The sequence below is a fragment of the Poecile atricapillus genome, chromosome 1, assembly GCF_030490865.1.
Source record: "Poecile atricapillus isolate bPoeAtr1 chromosome 1, bPoeAtr1.hap1, whole genome shotgun sequence".
NCBI lineage: Eukaryota > Metazoa > Chordata > Aves > Passeriformes > Paridae > Poecile > Poecile atricapillus.
This window is the reverse complement of record NC_081249.1, coordinates 99,730,502-99,750,596: the sequence shown is the minus strand read 5'-3', so window position 1 is coordinate 99,750,596 and position 20,095 is coordinate 99,730,502. Positions and strand designations below refer to the sequence as shown.

Here is a 20,095-nt window from a genome sequence, read left to right as displayed (position 1 = left end):
AGGGGCCAAGTTAAAGGAGGAAATCACATACCAGTTTCTGTTGTGGGCACAAGAGACTCAATCTGCAGGGAGGCCGACTGTGAGCCTGCTGCAGAGCTCATGATCCACAACTGTTGTGGCTCTTTGTGCTCTTATTTGTGCTCCTTGGCCAGTACTTGAGTGTAAACAGTCAAATAAATGTTGAAATAATTGTTGGCAGCAGGTCTCCTGCATTCAGTAGCCCCTCTCCTGAGACCCCACTTGGAGCACTGTGTACAGGTGTGCCCCCAACATAAGAAAGATGGAGAACTGTTAGAGTGAGTCCAGAGGAGAGTCACCTCGTTGATAAGGGGACTCAGCACTATGGAGAGGGGCACAGAAAGTTGAGGCTGTTCAGCCTGGAGAAAAGATGGTTGTGTGGAGACCTCACAGCACTTCCTAGTATCTAAAGGGGCTACGGGGAAACTGGAGAGGAACTCTGCATCAGGGAATATAGTAATAGGACAAAGGGGAATGCCTTCAAACTGAAATATGGGAAATTTAGGGTTGACACACAGAAGAAACTTTCCCCTGTGAGGGTGGTGAGGCCCTGGCACAGGTTGCTCAGAGAAACTGGCTGCCCCATGCCTGGAATTGTTCAAGGCCAGGTTGGATAGGACTTGGAGCAACCTGGTGTGATGGGAGGTGTCCCTGCCCATGGCAGGGGTTTAGAACTGGATGATCTTTAAGGTCCTTAACCCACACAAATCAATTTGATTCTATTATTCATATTTTTTTACATGCATGCATCTCTCACCTCACCCTTTTAAGTCCCCATGCTCTCAAAAGGGCATCCTGACAGCAGTGAACTGCATCACATTCTAATGACCTTAAAAATAAATGCTGAGTAGCACTAGCCAGCATGATGCAGAGTGCTGGAATCTTTCAACTGAAGGCCCCTGTTAAGATTAATCTTAGGAAGTAAACAGCTTATGTGTCTCCAAGTAGCTTGAAAGGATAACTGCACTTGAAATCCAAGCCACTTCAATAATTAATCCTTTTACTACTCTTGCCAGCGCTACTCTATCTCACAACCAGAAGGGAGTGGAAGGCTAAATCAAGTCTGGAACTATCTTATGCCCAAATAAGGCTGCCACACAACAGCTCTACTAATGATGGCTTTATAGTCAGTTGGTGGTGAGGCTGAAAAATAAACTCAGCGAGTTTTCAGAAGGATTGGCATACTGCTATAGTCAGCTGCATGAGGGCCACTGCTGCTGGCTCTAAGGGTTGCAAGAACAAGATGCCCATTTTCTTAGTAAGGCTGTTGTGAAAAAATGCACTGAATGTAAGCAGCTGCTGCTCTAGCTTGGCAGAGCCAAGATTTCATTCACATGAAAGCCAACATGAAGCTTGTGGAGAACTTCAAAGTCACGTCAGTGCAGGACTACTGGTCTTAAGCTTGCTGTGCAGAACGGCTACACAGGACAGCCTGTAGTGAGAGCAAGCTGAGCACTCAGCCTTGCCAAAGCACCAGCAAGAGAATTCCTGGAGCGTTTGCAAACCTGAGGGCTCCTCTATTGGACATAAACTGATAGTGAAAAGAGAGCTGAGGCTGCAATTGTTTCAGCTTTTAAGATATGTAGGAAGAAACAGCTTCTTATGCTTGGAACCCAGGTCTAAAAAACGCATGGGAACACATGCTAGCTAGTGAACTACAGTTCAAAAGTAGAGCTGGTTGCTTTAAAGTGAAAAAGCTGCAGATCAAGATTTATATCGACATCCAAATTACTCAACAAAAACACAAAGCTGTAATTTTGGAAAAAACTTTTATTGAAAAGTAGTGGAAACACTGGAAAAAGTATAAGTTAACCACTTGTCAGTGTGTCTAAAATGCAGAAAGTGAATTCCTGCTGTATAGCTCCAACATGTTAACAACATGATTTGCAAGTCTTCTCTCAGACCTCCAAAGAAGGTGGCTGCAACACACGAGGCTCTTCTGATGAGTTACAGCAGCCTCTCATAGAACAGAAGATAGGCTTGGGAGCTCAGCACTTTGGACACAGAGACAGGTTGTACATGGGTATCGCTGATGTGGAACCACTGACCTTTCACTGGCTCAGTTTCTGAAGCTGTGAAAGGAAAAATGTAGGAGTAAAAGTTACTACAAAGAATTGAAGCAATCAATTCTATTACTGTCCTTTAAGAATCATAGACTACAATCATAGGATCACTGAGTTGGAAAAGACCTCCAAGATCCAACCTGTGACTGATCACTGCCTTGTCAACTGGACCAGAGCACTGCTACATCTGGCTGCTCCCTGAATACCTCCAGGGAGGGGGATGTCACCACATCCTTGGGCAGCCTGTTCCAATGCTTAACCACCATTTTGTCTTCATTGCTTCCTAATGTCCAACCCGAACCTCCCCTGGCACAGTCTGAGGCCATTTCCTCTTCCTGTCACTGGTTGCCTGGGTGCAGAGCTGGACCCCCACCTCACTACACCCTCCTTTCAGGCAGTTCTGGAAAGTAAGATCTCCCCTGAGCCTCCTTTTCTCCAGGCTAAGCCCTCCCAGCTCCTTCTGCTGCTCCTTACAGGATTTCACCAGCTTCACTGCCCATCTCAGGGAACTTTTTGGCCATGGCAGGAGGTTGGAACTACATGACCTTTAAGGCCCCTTCCAACCCAAACCATTTTGTGATTCTGTAAGAAATAATTTGTAAAATATTTCTAATGATTTACCTTGAGATTGTCCTCGAAGGACAAGATCAGAGAGGTGGTTGTTCATGGCTCTCATTTTAACATAGGCAGTGTAGTGCCCAGACCTCATTGTTCCGCTGTGTTCAACAACTCCATAGAGAGAGTACAAGACCTTTGTATTCCCTTCAGCCACATTCTAGAAAACCACAAATTTAGCTATGTCAGCCAAGTGCTGGGTTTTGAAGAATGTAAACTTTGATTTTTTTGCTGATGAAATGGAAACTGATCACAAGAGATTCATGCAAGCAGTAAAGTTGCAAGCAGTAAAGTACAAGTTAACACACAAAGTAGCAGGCTTGACAAGCATTCTACAAAGATTTTGCTATGCAGCTTTGTGTTGAAAGCACATTAGAACATGGCATAGGAGAATCTGATTGTTTTCCCACTTACTTTACATTTAGCTGTACAGAAAGGAGCCAAGTCTATCACTTCTGGGAACTTGATATGCCTGTTAACCTTCTGCAGATTAAATCCAGCCTTAAACAATCAAAGTAGAGGGAAAACCCCATAATGTTAAAATGGAGCATATTAAAACCATTCTTAGTTACTAAATGTTCCAGGTTAAAGTTTCAACAATACAAATCAGTTTTACATTATACAAAACGGGGAAAAAGCAATTTTTTTATTATTTCTGATTTCCAGTATTCCAGCATTATTTCCTCGCCCCCACATGCTGCACTGGAGCACAAGTTAAGATGGCTCTTCAGCTCACTCATACATTAATGTAATGGTAGCAGAAGTGGAAAAAGAATCAGCTCTAATGTACTTCAGTAACTATGAGGACAACTCTTGCTTCTCAGATACTGTAACATGCCTGAGGATCTGATCTTAGAGCATCCAAACTGATGCAAACTGTGCTCCCACTTAAATAATCGTCCAGTATCAAACTGGAAAAACAAAAGGAGATGATGATAAATGTTATTTTCTTCATATTACAGTCTCTTGGAATAGGCTACACATTTCAATTTTCTATATGAAATTGGTTCTCATCTAATCAAAGTTGCCTCTTATATTGACCAAAACACCAAACAGGTTTAAATTTAGAAGAGGCAATACTGTGTCCCTTTCCTTTCCTCTTTCTCTCTTGAAAAGCTAAAGCACCAAGTTAAAAATTTTTCTACAACTTGGTAATAAAGAGATAAGTGACTTTACTTCAGTGTCTGTAAATAAAACTTAAGTTACTTTGCTTTGCTTTTATCCTTCCTTGTCCCCCACAAGGCTCAGAATCCTCTTTTCCACTTCTGCCAACTTGTTACTTATTTGTTGCTAGTAAGGGATCCTATTTACCTATACCTACTGAAATATACGAGCCCATGAACAACAGTAATAGCAGGAAACCATTACTGCTAAAATTCTGCTTAATACAGTAAACAGTAAGAATAATGAGGGACTATGTTATGAATATGCTCACAAAAGTGTTTTAAGTGTTTTCCATTTAAGCAAGGGAATATTCTTTCAGGAAAACACACTTCAATGCCTCAAAGACCACAAAACACAATGCTGCACACTAATGCCTTCCAAACTCTGGGAAAAAAACCGAACTAGTTGTATACAAAATAAAAGTAACGCTAGCATGTTTTCAAGTTAAGCTAGGACTACATGCATATGTACATGTATTTACGTATCAACCTGAGGCTATATATAAGTATCAGCCTGCTACTTACCTGCTGAAACCTTTTTAAGTGAAGGGTTAAAATTGGAGGAGCTAGAGAGATGAGCATCTGCTTTTTGGCATTAGTATAAACATACTTCTTTTCACCTGCAGAAAAGAAAAATCACCAAAGATTAAAACAAGTTTTGTATCAAAATAAATGTTACAGCAGGAATCTATTTTCACTAAACTGTTACAATGTCATCTACTACAAGAACTGAGAAGCTGAGCATTCCCCTTTAGTATGATGAATGAAAGTAGACAAAGTTATACAAATATTACTTTAGGGATAATCCCCCCACCCTTTACCCACTCAAGAAGCAGACAGGGATATATTTAAAGTTTTCTTTTAAAAAAGTTTGTCATACTTTTTATGTTGTTCTTTGGTCCACAATGCCTTTGTGTACACACATCACACAGTAGTTTATTGGTTTCGGTAAGTGTTTCATTCCGGGTAAATTGATACAAACAGTGATGGATTGAATCTTCCTCAGGGTTCAACTCTTCCCTGTTTGCCAGAGTACAGAATGCTGTTTCAGGGTCATCTGTAGATACTTCACATGTTTTGTTAGGAACAGGCTGTAGGCCATCCAAGGTACTTAGGTCAGATTCACTGGCACTCAGGTGGAGTTTTGAAAAGTCCGTAGCAAGCTCTTCCTCATCTTCATTTTCATCATCCTCCTCTTTCAAAGACAAGTTGTCAAGGCCATTGACAAACTTCACAGTAGAATCTAAGCCTTCCATAGAGAGATCCGAAAAAGACTCATTTTCCTCACACTCTTGTTCTGTCTTTCCTGTATTTTCATGCCTGCTCTGAATCTCTGTACTATTTCCCTGTATACTCAAGTCTTTCTGAGTTAAGCAGTGATCTTTGCAATCATGTGATGATTCCTCTTCTTGCTTCTTTTCAAGAGTTTCAGAGCTTATTTCAGTCTCTGATTCTTGGTTGTACTCTACATCTATCTCTGGCTGTTCAGTTGCGCAGAGATTTGTCAACTGAAACACCTTTCCTTGAAGTTTTTGCTGCCGGCGTTGGCTCTGCACATTTGAATACATAATAAACAAGAGTACAAAAACCAAAGTAAGTACAAATTATATTTAGCATTTCTTACCACTTCTTTATCAGAATGTTTGTTGCATGCCATAGATGCACAAGGCAAGAGGGGGAAGAATAATCTATGATTTAATGATCAGAGATTATCAGTTCCACTAACACTGAATTTATCCTCACTCAGATATAATTCCCACTGCTCCTTGTTATACAGTATCATCAAAATACAGCTAATGATGCTCTTGTTATTTTCCTGATCTTTCTTGTGTCTGTATTCTAAAGTTTTGTGAATATTCTTGCAATCAGTGACAGGAAAACAGTCTGATACAAATTATGGCTACTTCAGACAGGCAACAAATTCTGCTGGATATTATTATATTATTCCTACACAGCAATGCTCACCAGAACATCTTAACAGCAAATACATGGGTATAATTGGTCTTTTCAGTTGTGCATTTGAAATAGGAGAAATTCTAAGTTCTCTCCTCCTTCATGTAAACTTAGGAAACAAAAGGAATTTCTTTCATTAGAAATAGCAAGTAGAACTGAAATACCTATCCAAACCAACCTTGGCTCGTTTTCTGGCCTGCTTCTTCTCTTTTTTCTCTAGGTGCTTACTTGTACGAGGGGGCTCATCTTTCTGCTTAAGGTAATGGTCATTGATTTTATTCTCTTCATCTTCGGACTCCTTTTCTTTTTTTTTCTTAATATTTTCTCTCTTTGTAATTTTCACTTTCTACAAAACCCAAAAAGCCACAGAACAACCACAGAAACAGAGATGTTATCTGAGTTTTCAGCTCAAATGTAGCATTTTAATGATATAACATACAACTCATACCCTGATATTAATGGAAGGAGTGTCTCACTCAAGAGTCCACATGAAACAAGGACTAGCATGAATGAAACAGTATGAAAAGTAAGGCTTTTGAGGGCCAAATTCTGAACCTGTAAAGGGGCAACATCACCTTTGCCTCTAACAGATCTCATTAAATGCATTGAAGAGTAATGTTTTACACAAGTAGAGACATTTTCAGTTGAACTGCCTGCCACAGAACTTGTTTGCTTCTGCTAAAGTGAAAAACTTGTTTGTGGCAAAAGTCATGACCCCTTTGGCTCTGGGAGCTCCATTCCAATACTTATGAGTAAGCAGTGCTACACAAAAAATCTGAAATATTACATATGCAGGTTATCAATACAAAACACAAAGCAAATCAAATACTTTGAGTGTGTGGAAATTGATCAAATAAGTATTCACATACTATCCTATCAGCACTTCTTAACTTTATTCCATAACCTGAATATTAGGAGAAGTGTTCTGGTACTTGGTGCAGAAAAATGGATGAAAAAAAGTGAAAACAAACCCCCAAAGAACTCAAACAACCTGTATGATTTCTCAGAGACAATTTATGAGCCACAACTTACAGGAATGGCTCTCATGAAAAATCTTTTTCTCTACCTTTCTGTGCAATTTTGACTTGCAAAAGATACTTTTAGAAAGAAGTTTAAATGCTCTTCCTAATGACTGAATAATAAGTGTTTTCACATAAACAAAAAATATCTATAAGCTGAAAAGCACCTATGTACTGTTTCTTACCTGAACATCTAGTACAGGAAGCGATAAATCAAGGAAAGACTCATGGACCAAGGACACCTTTAAATGAATAATCAAGAATCCAATTTAATTTTGTTTGGAAACAGATGGCTTGCTGTCAATAGGTGCATTTGCATGTTCGCATTCAAGGCCTGCTTTCACTTGTGCACACAACTGTAAAACACAGCTCATTTATGTCCACAAATAGCTTTCAATGACCAAAAATTCAGCAGTCACATTGCCACAGAAATTAATAGGAAATATTTTGATGAATTTCAGTTATCTAGTGAGACTGCACCTTAGGGCCTAAGAGACTCACATTTGTAATCCATCATGATATTCAAGAAGCCCATTTGCTAATGCACTCAATTACTTCATTCTCGGGATGTATTATCCCAGTAATGCCTTCTTAGCTGTCCTCCTGGCAATCCCATGGTCTTTTCATTCTGGGAAAGGGGAAAACATAATCCCCTGAATAAAAAAGGATAGGGCCCCATAACAACTAATTTACTCTATGATCTGTACCACTGGAAGGTGTTCACTGGAAATCTAGGAGGGAATTCTGGCAGAGGCAGCTTGACCTCTTTTTCTGGAAGGCTTTTGAAAGGAACTGGAAGATTATCTTTAAAAACGCAAGGCAAGAAAAAATTCCAGACAAATCACACTCCTTTTTGAAAAACATGCAGCTAGTCAAGTCTTATTTCTACAGACAGTCACTCTGGGCTTCTCCTGCAGATTACAGGACGTAACTATAGGTCATACATACTCTAGGTCATTCAGAGCAGGCACTTTACTTACAGTTCTGCATTCCTCACACATAATTGTGCTGGTTAATTCTCCACCAAAGATTCGATCTACAAAACTTTGTATTCCCTTTTTCTTTTCGTATTCTGAGAATTCAAAAAGTATATAGTAAAGTTAAAAATATTATATACAATATACTGGCAACCAATTTCATTACAGCATACTGAATAAAAATGGAGAATATAACATGCAAGGTATATGGTGGAACATATTGACCTGTTCTGGTTTCCTCAGGATAGCAAGTACAGCAAGATTCTTAAATTAAGAATCTTTTGTGTATCAAAAGAATGGGGGTGAAAACACATTTGTAGAACACAGCTGGGTTAAACCATACCTCTACCACTTTCTCTGCTCAAATGCATTTCCCTCTTTTCTCAGAAGTACTGCATTTCATTAAGAATCCCTGTTTCCTCTCAAGACTGAAACAACTATCTGAACTTAAAAAACAAGCACTGACTTTTGTCTGACAAACAAAACCATTTTCTTCAAGTTGTAATTTCAGAGCAACACAGTTTGAATTTAAATTGGTAGCTCATCTCCTAAGTCATGTTGAAAAGTTTAAAATTCTTCTGTTCATTGTTTGGATTTTTTTTATATTACTGTTAAGTAACAATGGACTATTAGCAGCTGCATAAATTATATTCACATACTAGTATTTTTATTTCTTACATATTTGAATGATTAATCATGGCCCAAACATATTTTAATGTATGATGTCTACAGAATCAACTCTCTCTTATCCTATTAAGAAGGAAATGCCACCAACTTCAACAAGACATTTAAATATAGATTAAAACTACTGACCCTGTTATTCTAGTTAACACACGCATACTCAGGAGATGGCATAAAGTTTAACAAGTAAACATGTATCTTTTAGTTGATACTATTAATGTCACTTTATATACTTCAAAAAAGAGATTTTACAAATCGCTGATGCTGTGATAATTTATTTTACCTTTAATTTTCTTTTTAAGTTCTTCTTCATTTTGTTTGTTAGAGTCACTCAGCGCCTTTAGTATTCCAACACTTATTTGCTGAAATTTTCAAAACAAATATACTCTGTAAAATTTCCTAAACTAATTCAGTTAACTACTTAATTTTATGATGTGTTTCAGATAGAAGAAAAAGTATAATCTTCACCAATTAAGAGAATCAATACAAACAACACAAGTAGAACCAGACAACAGTTCCTGCATATATTAAAAAAAAAATAAATCAACTGAGAAGTTGCAACCATCATGTTCCAATTAGTATGTAAGAAAATCAGTCTAAGGATTAAATACTTGCCCAAATTCTTACCATTTTTGGCAAGAAACTCCTATGGAATTTCTACCAGACTGTTTCAGAAATGAAGACATTCTTTAGAGAGACTACACATGTTCCAAACCCACTTTTTCTGAGTTATCTTTGCTAATATGCTTCAAGTGAGTGCTATGGATAGCACAACCATGCTACAGAGGCTGACATATCTCAGAAAGTATGTTCTTTCTCTCCTCAGCAGAGGAAAGAGTCTGGGTCTGGGACATGAAGAAGAAAGGCATGCACAACTATGACTCTAGCACTCACTTGGATTTCCTCTGCTCTCATTCCATCAAGTAAGTAACGAAGCAATTCATGACTGTCTTGCTGCTGATAACCTTTGAATCGTATTGCTCTGTTAAATGAAATCGTAAAGTATAACTGAACTCAGAGATAAAGCAAAAACAATTCATTCCAAACATGCATAGACAAAGTCTCCAGAATGTATGGATATAAAAGCAACAAGCGTCTATACATCATATTTTCTAAAAATATGATGCTAGCTACTCAGTATGTTACTGAGTATCTTTCATTTTACTGCTATTTATTTATATTTTGCTCTCCTTTCAAAAATTGTTAAGTATTCTACAAATTTTATATGGTGTGTTTTGAGCTAGACATAAAAAAAGAGGAAAAACTGACAGTCTTAGACAACAAACTTTTTCATTGTCACTATAACATGCAATTTGTACAGATACTCACTTTTTACAAACCTGAGCAAAAAGTTCCTTAGGAGTCACTACGCCTTTTTTTGTCTCTTGCATTTCTGTCACAAACTGATGCATGGCTAGTGTTAAAGGACCTGGCTGATCTAGTTTTATTAGCTGAGGTTCCTGTTTGAAAGAAAAGCAAAAGAGCTGTTTTGCCTTAATTCGGTGGCAGATTCTTTTGAAGTAAGTTTTTCCTTTTCAGTCCCTGAAAACATTATTGTCAAATAGAATACACAAAATTCCAAAATGGCAATGAGTTAACCTGACAAAAACATGTGGTTTATCATGAAATAGCAAAACTCAGTTATTTATTGTTTAGTTCAAAGTCTGGATTTCTTGCCTTTACTAGGAAAAAAACCCAATTTCTTAAAAAGGTTGTGCATTTTCTTTGTCATCCAAATCTAAATGTAGTGACAGGTGTGTTATTTAAGTTAATGTTACAGACAGCCTCTAATTTCCTATTCTGCATTTAGACAAGCGGCACTATAGCAAGAGTTAACACATTTTCACCCTTCAAATATCATCATAATGCAAGCACTCCTACAACAGAGTACTGAATCACTGCTCTTACAGTCTGAACAAAACACCTCTACTGACTTCAGAAGCGCTTTATGGAAATCAGTGGTGAAGCTCCTGCTGATTTTACATCTTAATCTTGTTAGTATTTACGTGGAACAGCTTTAAAATTGACAGATAAGTATTGCTTGTTTCCTTAATAGACTGGAAGGCGAGGACAAACACTACAGAGGTCAAAGCATATTACCATGCATAGCTCAGGTGACTCAATTTTAACTGTTGTGCCAGGCACTTTAGCTTCTTTAAGTAGCTCCCTCAGGACTGGAGTTTGTGATAAATTCTGTAGAACATAAAAGACAGAAAGAGATTGGAAAACAGGGACAACAGGAAGGGCAGCTGAACTCTGCTAGTCATGGAATTTGTAGCAACCAGTTTAGTAGCAATTTATTTTCCCAAACACAGAACTAAAGTGGTTAACTACCACTTCAGAATTTCCATCTGTGTTTAAGACTTAAAGGTACATTTCAGATAGCTAATGGGACTTCCAGTGTCCTCTATAAACCTTAATTCATATTGCAGAAACCCTAAATGTATTTTTCTTCTACAGACTGGTCTTTTGACAAGTGTATTTACCAGTGTCTGTTTCTAAAAAATCAAAGGATAATATGCTGTGTATGTATTTACTTGGGTTTAAAAAGTGTTTAAAAGTAAATCAAAAGCAGTTCACTAAAATCTGCAAGTACACTGGGAATTTTGTTGGAGTAAAGCTTCAGTATCAAGAGCCAAAGAGCACAAGATCACATCAGTTTCAATACACATCGAGGAACAAGTTTATTCTACACTTCTTAGCTGAACAAGTCATGCAAGATGGCAATGCCTGCAACATGCTCATCTTGTTTTTTTTCATCCAGTATTTCCTTTTGATTTCCTGTTCCTGAGAGAGACATTTTTATTGCAAAAAACACCCATGGTCTTGGAGTACTAATCTCTTACAGTCTAAGAGGTCACAAGGGTGATGTGTCAGACTATTTCATATTTTTAAAAAATAACTAGAAGTTGGCACGCTTAATTTATATCAGTAAAAAATGCTGTCCCTCAAGGACAAGGCAGTTTCTTGTATTTCCCCTCAGAGCAAGTCTGAACCTGCAGCTCCATTTCTTTGTATTTCTCTGGGCCAACACACTATTTTTAGATAGATGCCATCATTCCTGGCAGATAAAAAAAACACATTCTAATTGTGTCACTGTAAAATGCTAGGGGCAGGGTTGTTGTGGGATGTTTTTCATTTTGTGTGTGGCTTTCTTCCTATTCAAAGTTTTTCTAAAAACAACAGCAAGTCCTGTACCTGCATCACTGCATTAAAGAAACACGTATTTCCCAAATTACTAAGTCCTTTCACAGTGACTTCTCCATTAGCAGTTGAATGAGAATTTTCTTCTTTAAGTGAAACTTCTTTTTCTTGCTCATTTTTGCTGTCTTTTTCTACTTTTTTATTTTCAACTTCTTTGTTCTCTTGTTTTTCTATTGAAATAATAAAAACATATCACATATTAAGATAGTTATAGGGTATAGGCTAGAAAAGATTATTACAGCCAGCAGCAATTTATGATGTTTAGAGCTTATATATATGAAAATTAATTCTTCAATTTTTTAATATAAAACTACTGGTCTGGGTTCTTAAATTGTCTAGGTAGTAGAAGTTAAAAAATAAACACGACAAAAGAACAAAAACAACAAATCAAGAGCCCCCGAAATCCCATTTCAAATTAGCAAGCAAATAAAACATGTCTTGGCCCACAAGCCATTCATGCAAACATCCTCTTAAATTCTTCAAGTGTTATCTTAAACTTTATTCCTGTGAAAATCACCTATGTGAGGGCTTTCCTCAAGATTAAACAGGCTCCCACTGTCAAAGCATTCTCATATTTGTTTCATGTACCTAAACAGATGATACTGAAAGGTTTATAGTCTTCAAGATGAGTTAAAAATATTTTCCCCCAAATTATTTTGGTGTATTGCTGAAAATTTCAACAGCCTGTTTAATAATGTTCTAAGGGAGTTCCAGGCAGTTTTCAAAATAACATCCACACTGGTTCTGCCAGTTTGGCAGTCAGCTATTGATTAGGTTTCTAGTAAATACAGCTGAGAGCTAATACTAGCTTTAAAATCCAGCAACACAAGTTCAGAGAAAGCAAGGAAAACAGACAATACAATCTTCGGACAAGAAACAGATAGATGGACAACAACACACGGAACCCATGAAACAGGCAACAACTGCACCCAGGTATTCATTGACTTTCCTGTTAAAACCCAAGAAGAAAATTTTGGCAACTGATATGAAGTTCAACTCTGTGTCTCAGAAAGACTGACCACTCAAAAAACTCTGCTCCCTGTGGGAAAACTTCAGCTGCTTTCTGAAAAAATTGAATTCAGACAGCCACGTGGCATTGCTGGGTGTTTGTATTCCATTTCCCTCAAGGCCTGTGATTGCACTCAAGTGTTGGAATTTCTGACAGTCATTTGTTATAGCATTTATTTTCATATGCAAATTCTTCCAATTTTTCTAGTGGAAATGCCTTGTACAAAACCAGTTTTGCCATTATGGAAACTAGGAGGTTTTTGCTGTGTTTGTTTTCTTTTTAACAATCGTACTTTACAGATAGACTGCAGGCTGAACACTATATTTTAGAGTTCTAAAAGCACTGCAGCTGCCTATCATAAATGGACAGACCCAGTGACAAAACCTCTCTATACTACTCCTTCCATTAGGAAATGTCCTCTAACAGCAGGAAACTTAGTCATTCTGATACATTCACAAATACCCACAAAAAAACTTTAAATCAAATCAAATCAAATTATCCTTAAGAAAGGCCAATTTTTCTTTAGATCTTAAGACAGACTGAGCAACACTGATGAACAAACACAGCACCCTAAGTACTGAAACTCAAATGCCTATTCACAGAAAAACTGAATGTCACACTTTAAAAAAAGTCACAGTAAAACTTCTTTTCCTCCTAGTCTTGGATATCTTGTCTGTAAAAGTTTAGGGGATGCTGAGCAAAATCCTGACCTGATTAGGCCTATGGGCTAGGATGTTACTTATGCTATCAGAATTGTGACAAAGAAGATAAAAAACAGGGAGAAATTAGTTTTTCCCTTTACCATAAGATGCTAAATCTAATTTAGTGTAAATTCTGAATTTATAGTACTGTCTCCAACACTTAGGAGACCTTCTGATTGACTGTATCTATACTATAATTACTTACCTGCATGTGATGAGTCAATACCAACTTGTTTTCTAACAAAATCCACAGTCTGGCCCAAAAGGGTTGAAGTTTCATATGGAACTTCATTATCACATTCGTAGCACCTGTCTCCGCCGCCCCCAAAAGAAAACAATTAATCCTATTTTTTTTTTCTAGTATTTAAAAATCCTAAACTATTTACTTGTTTGAGACAATTTATTACACAAAGTTATAAAACCACAAGGTTTAGTGTAAGGTGACTGGTGGTTGCAATTTACAAGTATAAATTAAACTTTTAAAAGATGTGCTTGGAAACTGCTGCAAGAAAAAGAAGCTTGGAAAATCTTGCCAAAAATCAAGAAACTAAGATATCGGGCCCTAAAGGAAATGACTTATGAATATTATGGCATGGGAATTATTCTGAATATTCTAGTCAAGCAAATACTTAATTGTATTTAAGTCAGATAAGAATTAATTCAAGGGTCCACCCTTAAATCTTGTATTTGCTCTTCTACTGCTGATACAAACCCTATTTGTCTGTTTATGAGCAAAGAAGTGTATGGTTATGCCAGTAATCTGCTTTAGAGAAAATTGTTGGAGAAGCTGTGGTCATAAAGGCTTGAGAAGAGTAAAACCCTGACAGAACACAAACAGCTGAAGGAGTTTCGAACGTACCAATTTTGTAATTCCACTCGATCAACTCTTTGAAGAAGTGGCAAAAGGTACTGATCCTTCTGCATTTTGGAAAACACCAATTACAGTTTTTAGGCAGACTTCAGGATTACCATAAGTCACTCAGTTTTCTTACATTAAAAGCAGAAGTCTGCAGTAAAGCGTTTCCCCAAATCTCTAGCATTAGCTATAGTCATCACATTTCCTCATGTCTCATTAAAAAAATCGACTCAGCTTTTAGATCCCTGATCATTTATCTATTGTGTATCTGGTTAATCATAAAAATGGACATTCTCACTCCTGGAATAACAAAGGATAGTTACTTCCATGGTGTGTTTTAACACCATAACCTTCTACCTGTCAAAAAAATTGTAGACAACCTTGAAAGAATCAAGGGATTGGAAAAGCTTTTGTTAGTGATGGCCATTTGACCAGCACTGAAAATCAATACAACAGCACTTGTAAACCCAAAAGAGCAGAACTTAATGAATTTCTAGAATTCTCTCTTTCTTCTCCAAAACATGTCTTTAAACTCTTAACAGTAATTATTTATATCCAATTTGAACCACATGTGCATGGACACTACAGAGAAATTTGGTCACACATCCATATCATTAATAAAAGCAAAAGCAGTTTTGATCAGACTTTTTGTACTAGGCCCACTGTGAAATACAATTCTTGACTGTGGGTTTGATTTATAACTAATTTATAGCCAATATATCAATCTTTGAATCATTAAGCAAAAGAAAAACTCTTTATGTCAAGTACAGTATTTCTATATAGCACAGTTTAGAAAATTAGGGTTCCCCTTATATATACAAGTGTGTAATTGCTTTTGAGAGAAGCAAAAACTACCAGGGACATGGATTTTGTACTGCTTGATCCAGTAGCACCTTGTAATTCTAGTGGCACTTCCTGTCTACATGTGGTATTAAAAAAATTTTATTTACCGAGGAGATAAAAGTAAGGTTGTCACTAAGTGCATATCAGAAAGAGCCTTCTCCCAGGGCTGAAAATTAAGATTTAGAGCTACAGATCAACATTTGTTTCCATGTGTCAGTATTCTGACCAAGTAAAAGCAGTAAAATATGAAGTCAACCATTTTTACTAGTTGGTCAAGTTCAACCTTAATTATGAAAATTTTCTAATCATAAATTTTACAAGAAAATAATAATTATTGCACAAATCTCAGCAAAGACTGCTGGAAGTTACATGTCTGGAAACACTTTAATATATATCTAGAGATAAATCTCAGAATTCACAAAGAAAGGACAAATTATATTCTAGCCTCTGTTGCCCTCCAGCTCTGTCTTGTGCTGCCTGACAAACTCACCACACACTCCAGTTGTCCAAACTGAGAACCAAACAGTGGGGATCTGATCTTGGTGTTTCATAATGCTTTAAAGCATGCTGGTCTGGAGAATTTCTGTCACAGCCCTACAATATTGATAACCACAAGTGTCACAAAATCCATTTGACTGTCAGTGAAACATACATAAAGTCAAAGTGAAAACAAAGTGTTAAAATGAAAACTGTTCAATTATGTTCAACTAATTGGGATCAACAGATGGCTATCTATTTCAAAATACTTATTTCTGGAGATGGATAATTTACTGGGTGCAGAATAAAGCTGCTATGAGACTGAATATTTAATGAATGAATTTCAGTCTGAATCCCTGAAGAATAAAACAGAACCAAAACCACTTCAGCATGCAGAGTTGTAAGTTTCATGAACTAACGTGAGCATTAAAATCTTTTAAAAATTGACAGATTAGGAGCATTTCTATTTTCTCAGCAAAATAATTCAAACTTCCTAGGAAAACCAGTCCTCAAGATGGTGTTTTAGCCTTAAGCCTGCTAAATGACTTTGGGCCATCTTCCAAGTACTTCATTTGACATTCAGAGCAGATATTTTTAAATCGAACTCTAAAGCATATAAAGTCATCTAGGTAGCACCATCTTTACAATAAAAAAAAAGAATATAAGAGTTTAATTAGAAACTCTCTTCCACTGTATTACAAGACACTGAAAGATATTAAGACAAATTAACAACAAAAGAGATACCCTATGGCCACATTTTAGGCATAACCATATCGAGGTGCCTTCATCAGTCTCCTCGTCCTCAGCCTTCTCTTGTGTCTTACTGTCTGCCTTGCAGTCCTGACAAACATGCCACTCCACATTGTGCAGTGCCCTTCTCACTTGCCCTTGGTCCAGTCCTTTACGAGTATGCTTGCACACAGGTTCTACAAATTAAAAAGCACAAGAAGGATGTAGATAGCATAACAAATACAAACGCTGAAGACACAGGCAGCAACCCAGAAGCTGAAGCAGTCTTTCTAGAGCCAAAGAAACACTGACAATTTATCATAGTATCAGAAAGAAACATTTGCAACATTTTACCATTGCAAACTTCTATTAGCACAAGGTGAAACTGGTGCAAATTTTTGTACCTACAGTTCTGTTCCTGTCCAAGATTGCAGGATTTTATCAAAGCACAAATGCTGGCCAACAAGAAACAAACATAGATATTCAGCATTCTCTTAGCCTTTCTGAAAAACATAAGCTGCATCTACAACCTCAAAGTCATCATTGAAAAAACAAACAAAAAAATTTTATACTGGCAACTACTGTTACAGTGGAATTATTCATGTTACAGTAGAACATTCATGATCAGTCTTAGTTTCATATGTGGCTTTCCAGGTCTCTGTCATCGTAAGATAACCTATTTACAGGCAAAAAATTGAGATGACAGCAGCAGTTAGAACATAACTGATCTCTTTGCAGGAGAAAAAGAGAAACAGTTACAGTAGACATTGAAACAAAAAAGGCCCCAACAGGCCCAAGAATCAAACCAGACAAAAGCAGCTAAAAAAGGCATTCTTTAGAGACAGAAGCTAGCACGAGAAGATCAGGAAACCAAAGCAGAGTGGACTTAAACAGGCCATCCCACCAAGCTTCCTCAAACTCTAAGTGCTCTCTCCCAGCTAAATTAACCTGGTTCAACTCACTCCCCCAGCTGGGATCAACAAAAAAGATGAGAAAGACACAATCTGTGACTTGGCAAATAAGGTGGTAGAAGAGAATGCTACACAACACAAGTAAAAACAAAAGCTACCATAACCAGGATAAACAAGACCAAAAAAGAAAAAAAAAAAAAAAGAAAAAAAAAAAAAAAAATCAGCACAGGTGGGATCCAGTGGAGCCAAAGAATAAAATTTAGTATCTCTGATTAGGAGCAAAAGAACAGAAAGAAGAGGTTAAGAGGTTTTAACCAAAATACACTATGGGAACTGAAATGTCTAAAGTTAGTACCAAATTAGCTGCAAGAATAAAGACAAATTGTTTCACAAAAAGTATTTTAGTCACAAGTTTTACGGCTAAAGCAGTAAATTTTCACTGGAAACAAATTTTCACTGGAAAATGCAACCTGAGCTTGGAGACTGACTCCACAAACCCTTTATATTCTGAGTAATTTTACACAATCTGTATCAGTAAAGAACTGTGTGTTTGAGTTTCCTTAAAAAACAGAAACTAATCTCAGTTTTTAAGGCAGGATTATTATTTTCTAGCATACTTAGAAAAATCATGACTACAGTATTTCTTGCTTAGACTTGAGTTTCAATTAAAAATCCAGATTTTGTAAATGAGACTTCAAAGCAAGTGACTAGTGTGAAGGCCTTCTAATGTTAATCAGCTTTCAAGCTTTCTTTGAGGTTAAAAGAAACATTAGGTCCACAGACTTCTCCAAGGAAACATACCCAGCATGTCTGGAGACTCGTCAGACTGTGCAGTTTTGCCTTTGATGCGTTTCTTTCCCATATTTTTTGTCTGTAATTGTTCCTAAAAGGAAGGACCTAACAAAGAAAAACAGTAAGATTAGAAAGTAGTTATAGTTTTCCTTGTTCATTGCTACACAAGTTATTTCAATGGCCAAGCTGTCCCTTGAGGTGAATTAACTTGTTTTAATTTGACATTTTCAAAACAAAAAAAATTAACTATATTTTAACATTAAACAATGGTAACTGTTGTATAGAAAAGGTCACAGTGTGAATTGAAAAACTCAAATTATTTAAAATGTTAAATCAAAATCATTGCACAAAATAATAACACTGGAAACTTCAGTATCAAAAATCCTATAAACCTTAAGGACTTAAACACCACAGGGATTTTATGAAAAGGAATTGGTTTTGTCCCAATTAAATCCTGAAGCATTTGCAACCTTTTCATTTTGTTTACTGCAAATTCCCTGTGTCTTTGATGAAGTCTGACACAAGCAAAAGGCCATTAACATATTTGAAAATACACAGACAATGGGAATTCAAATTTTTCAATTTCTTTACTGGAGCAGATTTATCATCACCTTCCCCACATATCAAGCAAATAATTCAGATGGGGTCTGTTATCTACTATACCTATGGACCCTTCTCAAGACTGATCTACCACTACAGAGTCCTAAGCCAAGAGCTTGGCTTCAGATCGGTGGCTACTGCACATGTGGTAGGACATTTTTAGTTTCTAGTCTGTAGCCCTTGTAACTTAACTTACAAAAGATCATTCAAAAATCTCAGGTATACTTAAAACTCAACATATGTTGTACAATGAAAACAAGGAAGCTAAAAGGGTTCAAAATCAATTCTCTGCAATCTTTGTGGGCTAGGTTAACCCTGCTGTCCAACCTTCATGTAAACACAACCAGCACTAAACCTGTATCAATCCACCTTTCCAAATCCATTTCTTTGCTTGTACTTGGCAGCACACCAGCCCCAGAGCACAACTGTCTGCTCGGAGCTGTCACAGCCAAAAAATTAGGCCAGACCAGGAGAATCAGAGAGAAAAATTAGGCTGGGGAGAGCTGAGGCATGATACTCACAGAGGACGTTTTGTATGAAAAGGCATTTACAAAGATGAGCATGTTTGCGTAAGTATACTCTTAGGGCAGGTGACCCAATTTTTGATGGCTGCTTGGCAGCCACTTCATCGAGAGCAGACTTATGAACTTCTGCAACTTAGCATTCAACTTGTTCAGAAAAGAAGTAACTGCTCATTCAACAAACTTCGTCTACAGCACATTTTTTCTGCGAAAAGCTACAACAGTTGATCTTGTAAAAACAACTTTTAATTAATAAAAATCCTTTCTAAATTGTCCTTGCTCCTGCCGGGAAGGCGGGACAGCGTCAACACGTGAGGCTGTTAATTTAACCCACGCTGTGCCTGGACAGACTTGTCCGACAGGCTCTGCCCCAGCTTTTCCACGGCACAGCCCTCAGGAGGAAATGCACAGACTAAACGACTGAAGCGTTTTCTATTTTTTAAAATAAGACAGAGCGATCTGTAAGCGACCAAATGCGCAGCTGCGTTTGACAGACATAACTGAAAAAAGCCCTCCGAGGATCGCTTGTGGAAGCTCCGTGTGGGGCGGGCAGCAGGCCGGACCCTGTCCCCAGCCAGCACTTCCCGTCCCGCGGCAGCAGGTGAGCCCCGAGCCCGCCCCCGTGACCCGGCACCGCCTGCATCCGATTGGGTTGCGCCAATGACTGACAGCTGTCGCAGCCAATCGGAATAGTCGCGCGTCCCGACCGGAGCGAAGGCTACAGCGCGCCGGCGGAGCGAGTCCCGAACTGGGAGGAGAGTGGCCGCGGCAGCAGGAGCGCGGCGGCGGCCCCCGAGGACTCCCGCCCCTTACCTGCCGGTGCGGCTGTGCGAGCAACTCGGTGTCGCATGACTTCACCGGACGGAGCAGGCGGCAACCTCTCACCTCAATCACCGGTGGCGGGGCGGCGGTCACCGGCTGCCATGCGCGCTTCCGGCGCGCTGCATTGTGGGGCGCGGGTCA

The 20,095-nt window shown here is 38.0% G+C and overlaps 1 protein-coding gene across 5 annotated transcripts; it reads right to left on the bottom strand.

Moving 5' to 3' along the window:
- Window positions 1-1,770: 1,770 nt before the first annotated feature.
- On the bottom strand, window positions 1,771-20,095 carry USP16 (ubiquitin specific peptidase 16). 5 transcript variants are annotated; one of them, XM_058833606.1, is made up of 18 exons: window positions 19,946-20,094; window positions 18,021-18,116; window positions 16,324-16,505; window positions 15,593-15,696; window positions 13,609-13,712; window positions 11,688-11,863; window positions 10,590-10,682; window positions 9,819-9,949; window positions 9,384-9,471; window positions 8,773-8,851; window positions 7,812-7,903; window positions 7,017-7,073; window positions 5,991-6,158; window positions 4,740-5,409; window positions 4,385-4,479; window positions 3,111-3,197; window positions 2,703-2,856; window positions 1,771-2,090 (listed from the first exon to the last, which is right to left on the bottom strand). In XM_058833606.1, exons 2-18 carry the CDS (start codon window positions 18,079-18,081, stop codon window positions 1,966-1,968), a joined length of 2,466 nt encoding a protein of 821 aa, XP_058689589.1. In that variant the 5' UTR covers window positions 18,082-18,116; window positions 19,946-20,094; the 3' UTR covers window positions 1,771-1,965. The 5 variants fall into 5 exon arrangements, with proteins under 5 accessions (XP_058689589.1, XP_058689598.1, XP_058689605.1 ...); XM_058833615.1 differs by lacking the exon at window positions 19,946-20,094 and adding an exon at window positions 19,616-19,732 and having other exon boundaries at window positions 18,021-18,118; XM_058833622.1 differs by lacking the exon at window positions 3,111-3,197 and having other exon boundaries at window positions 19,946-20,095.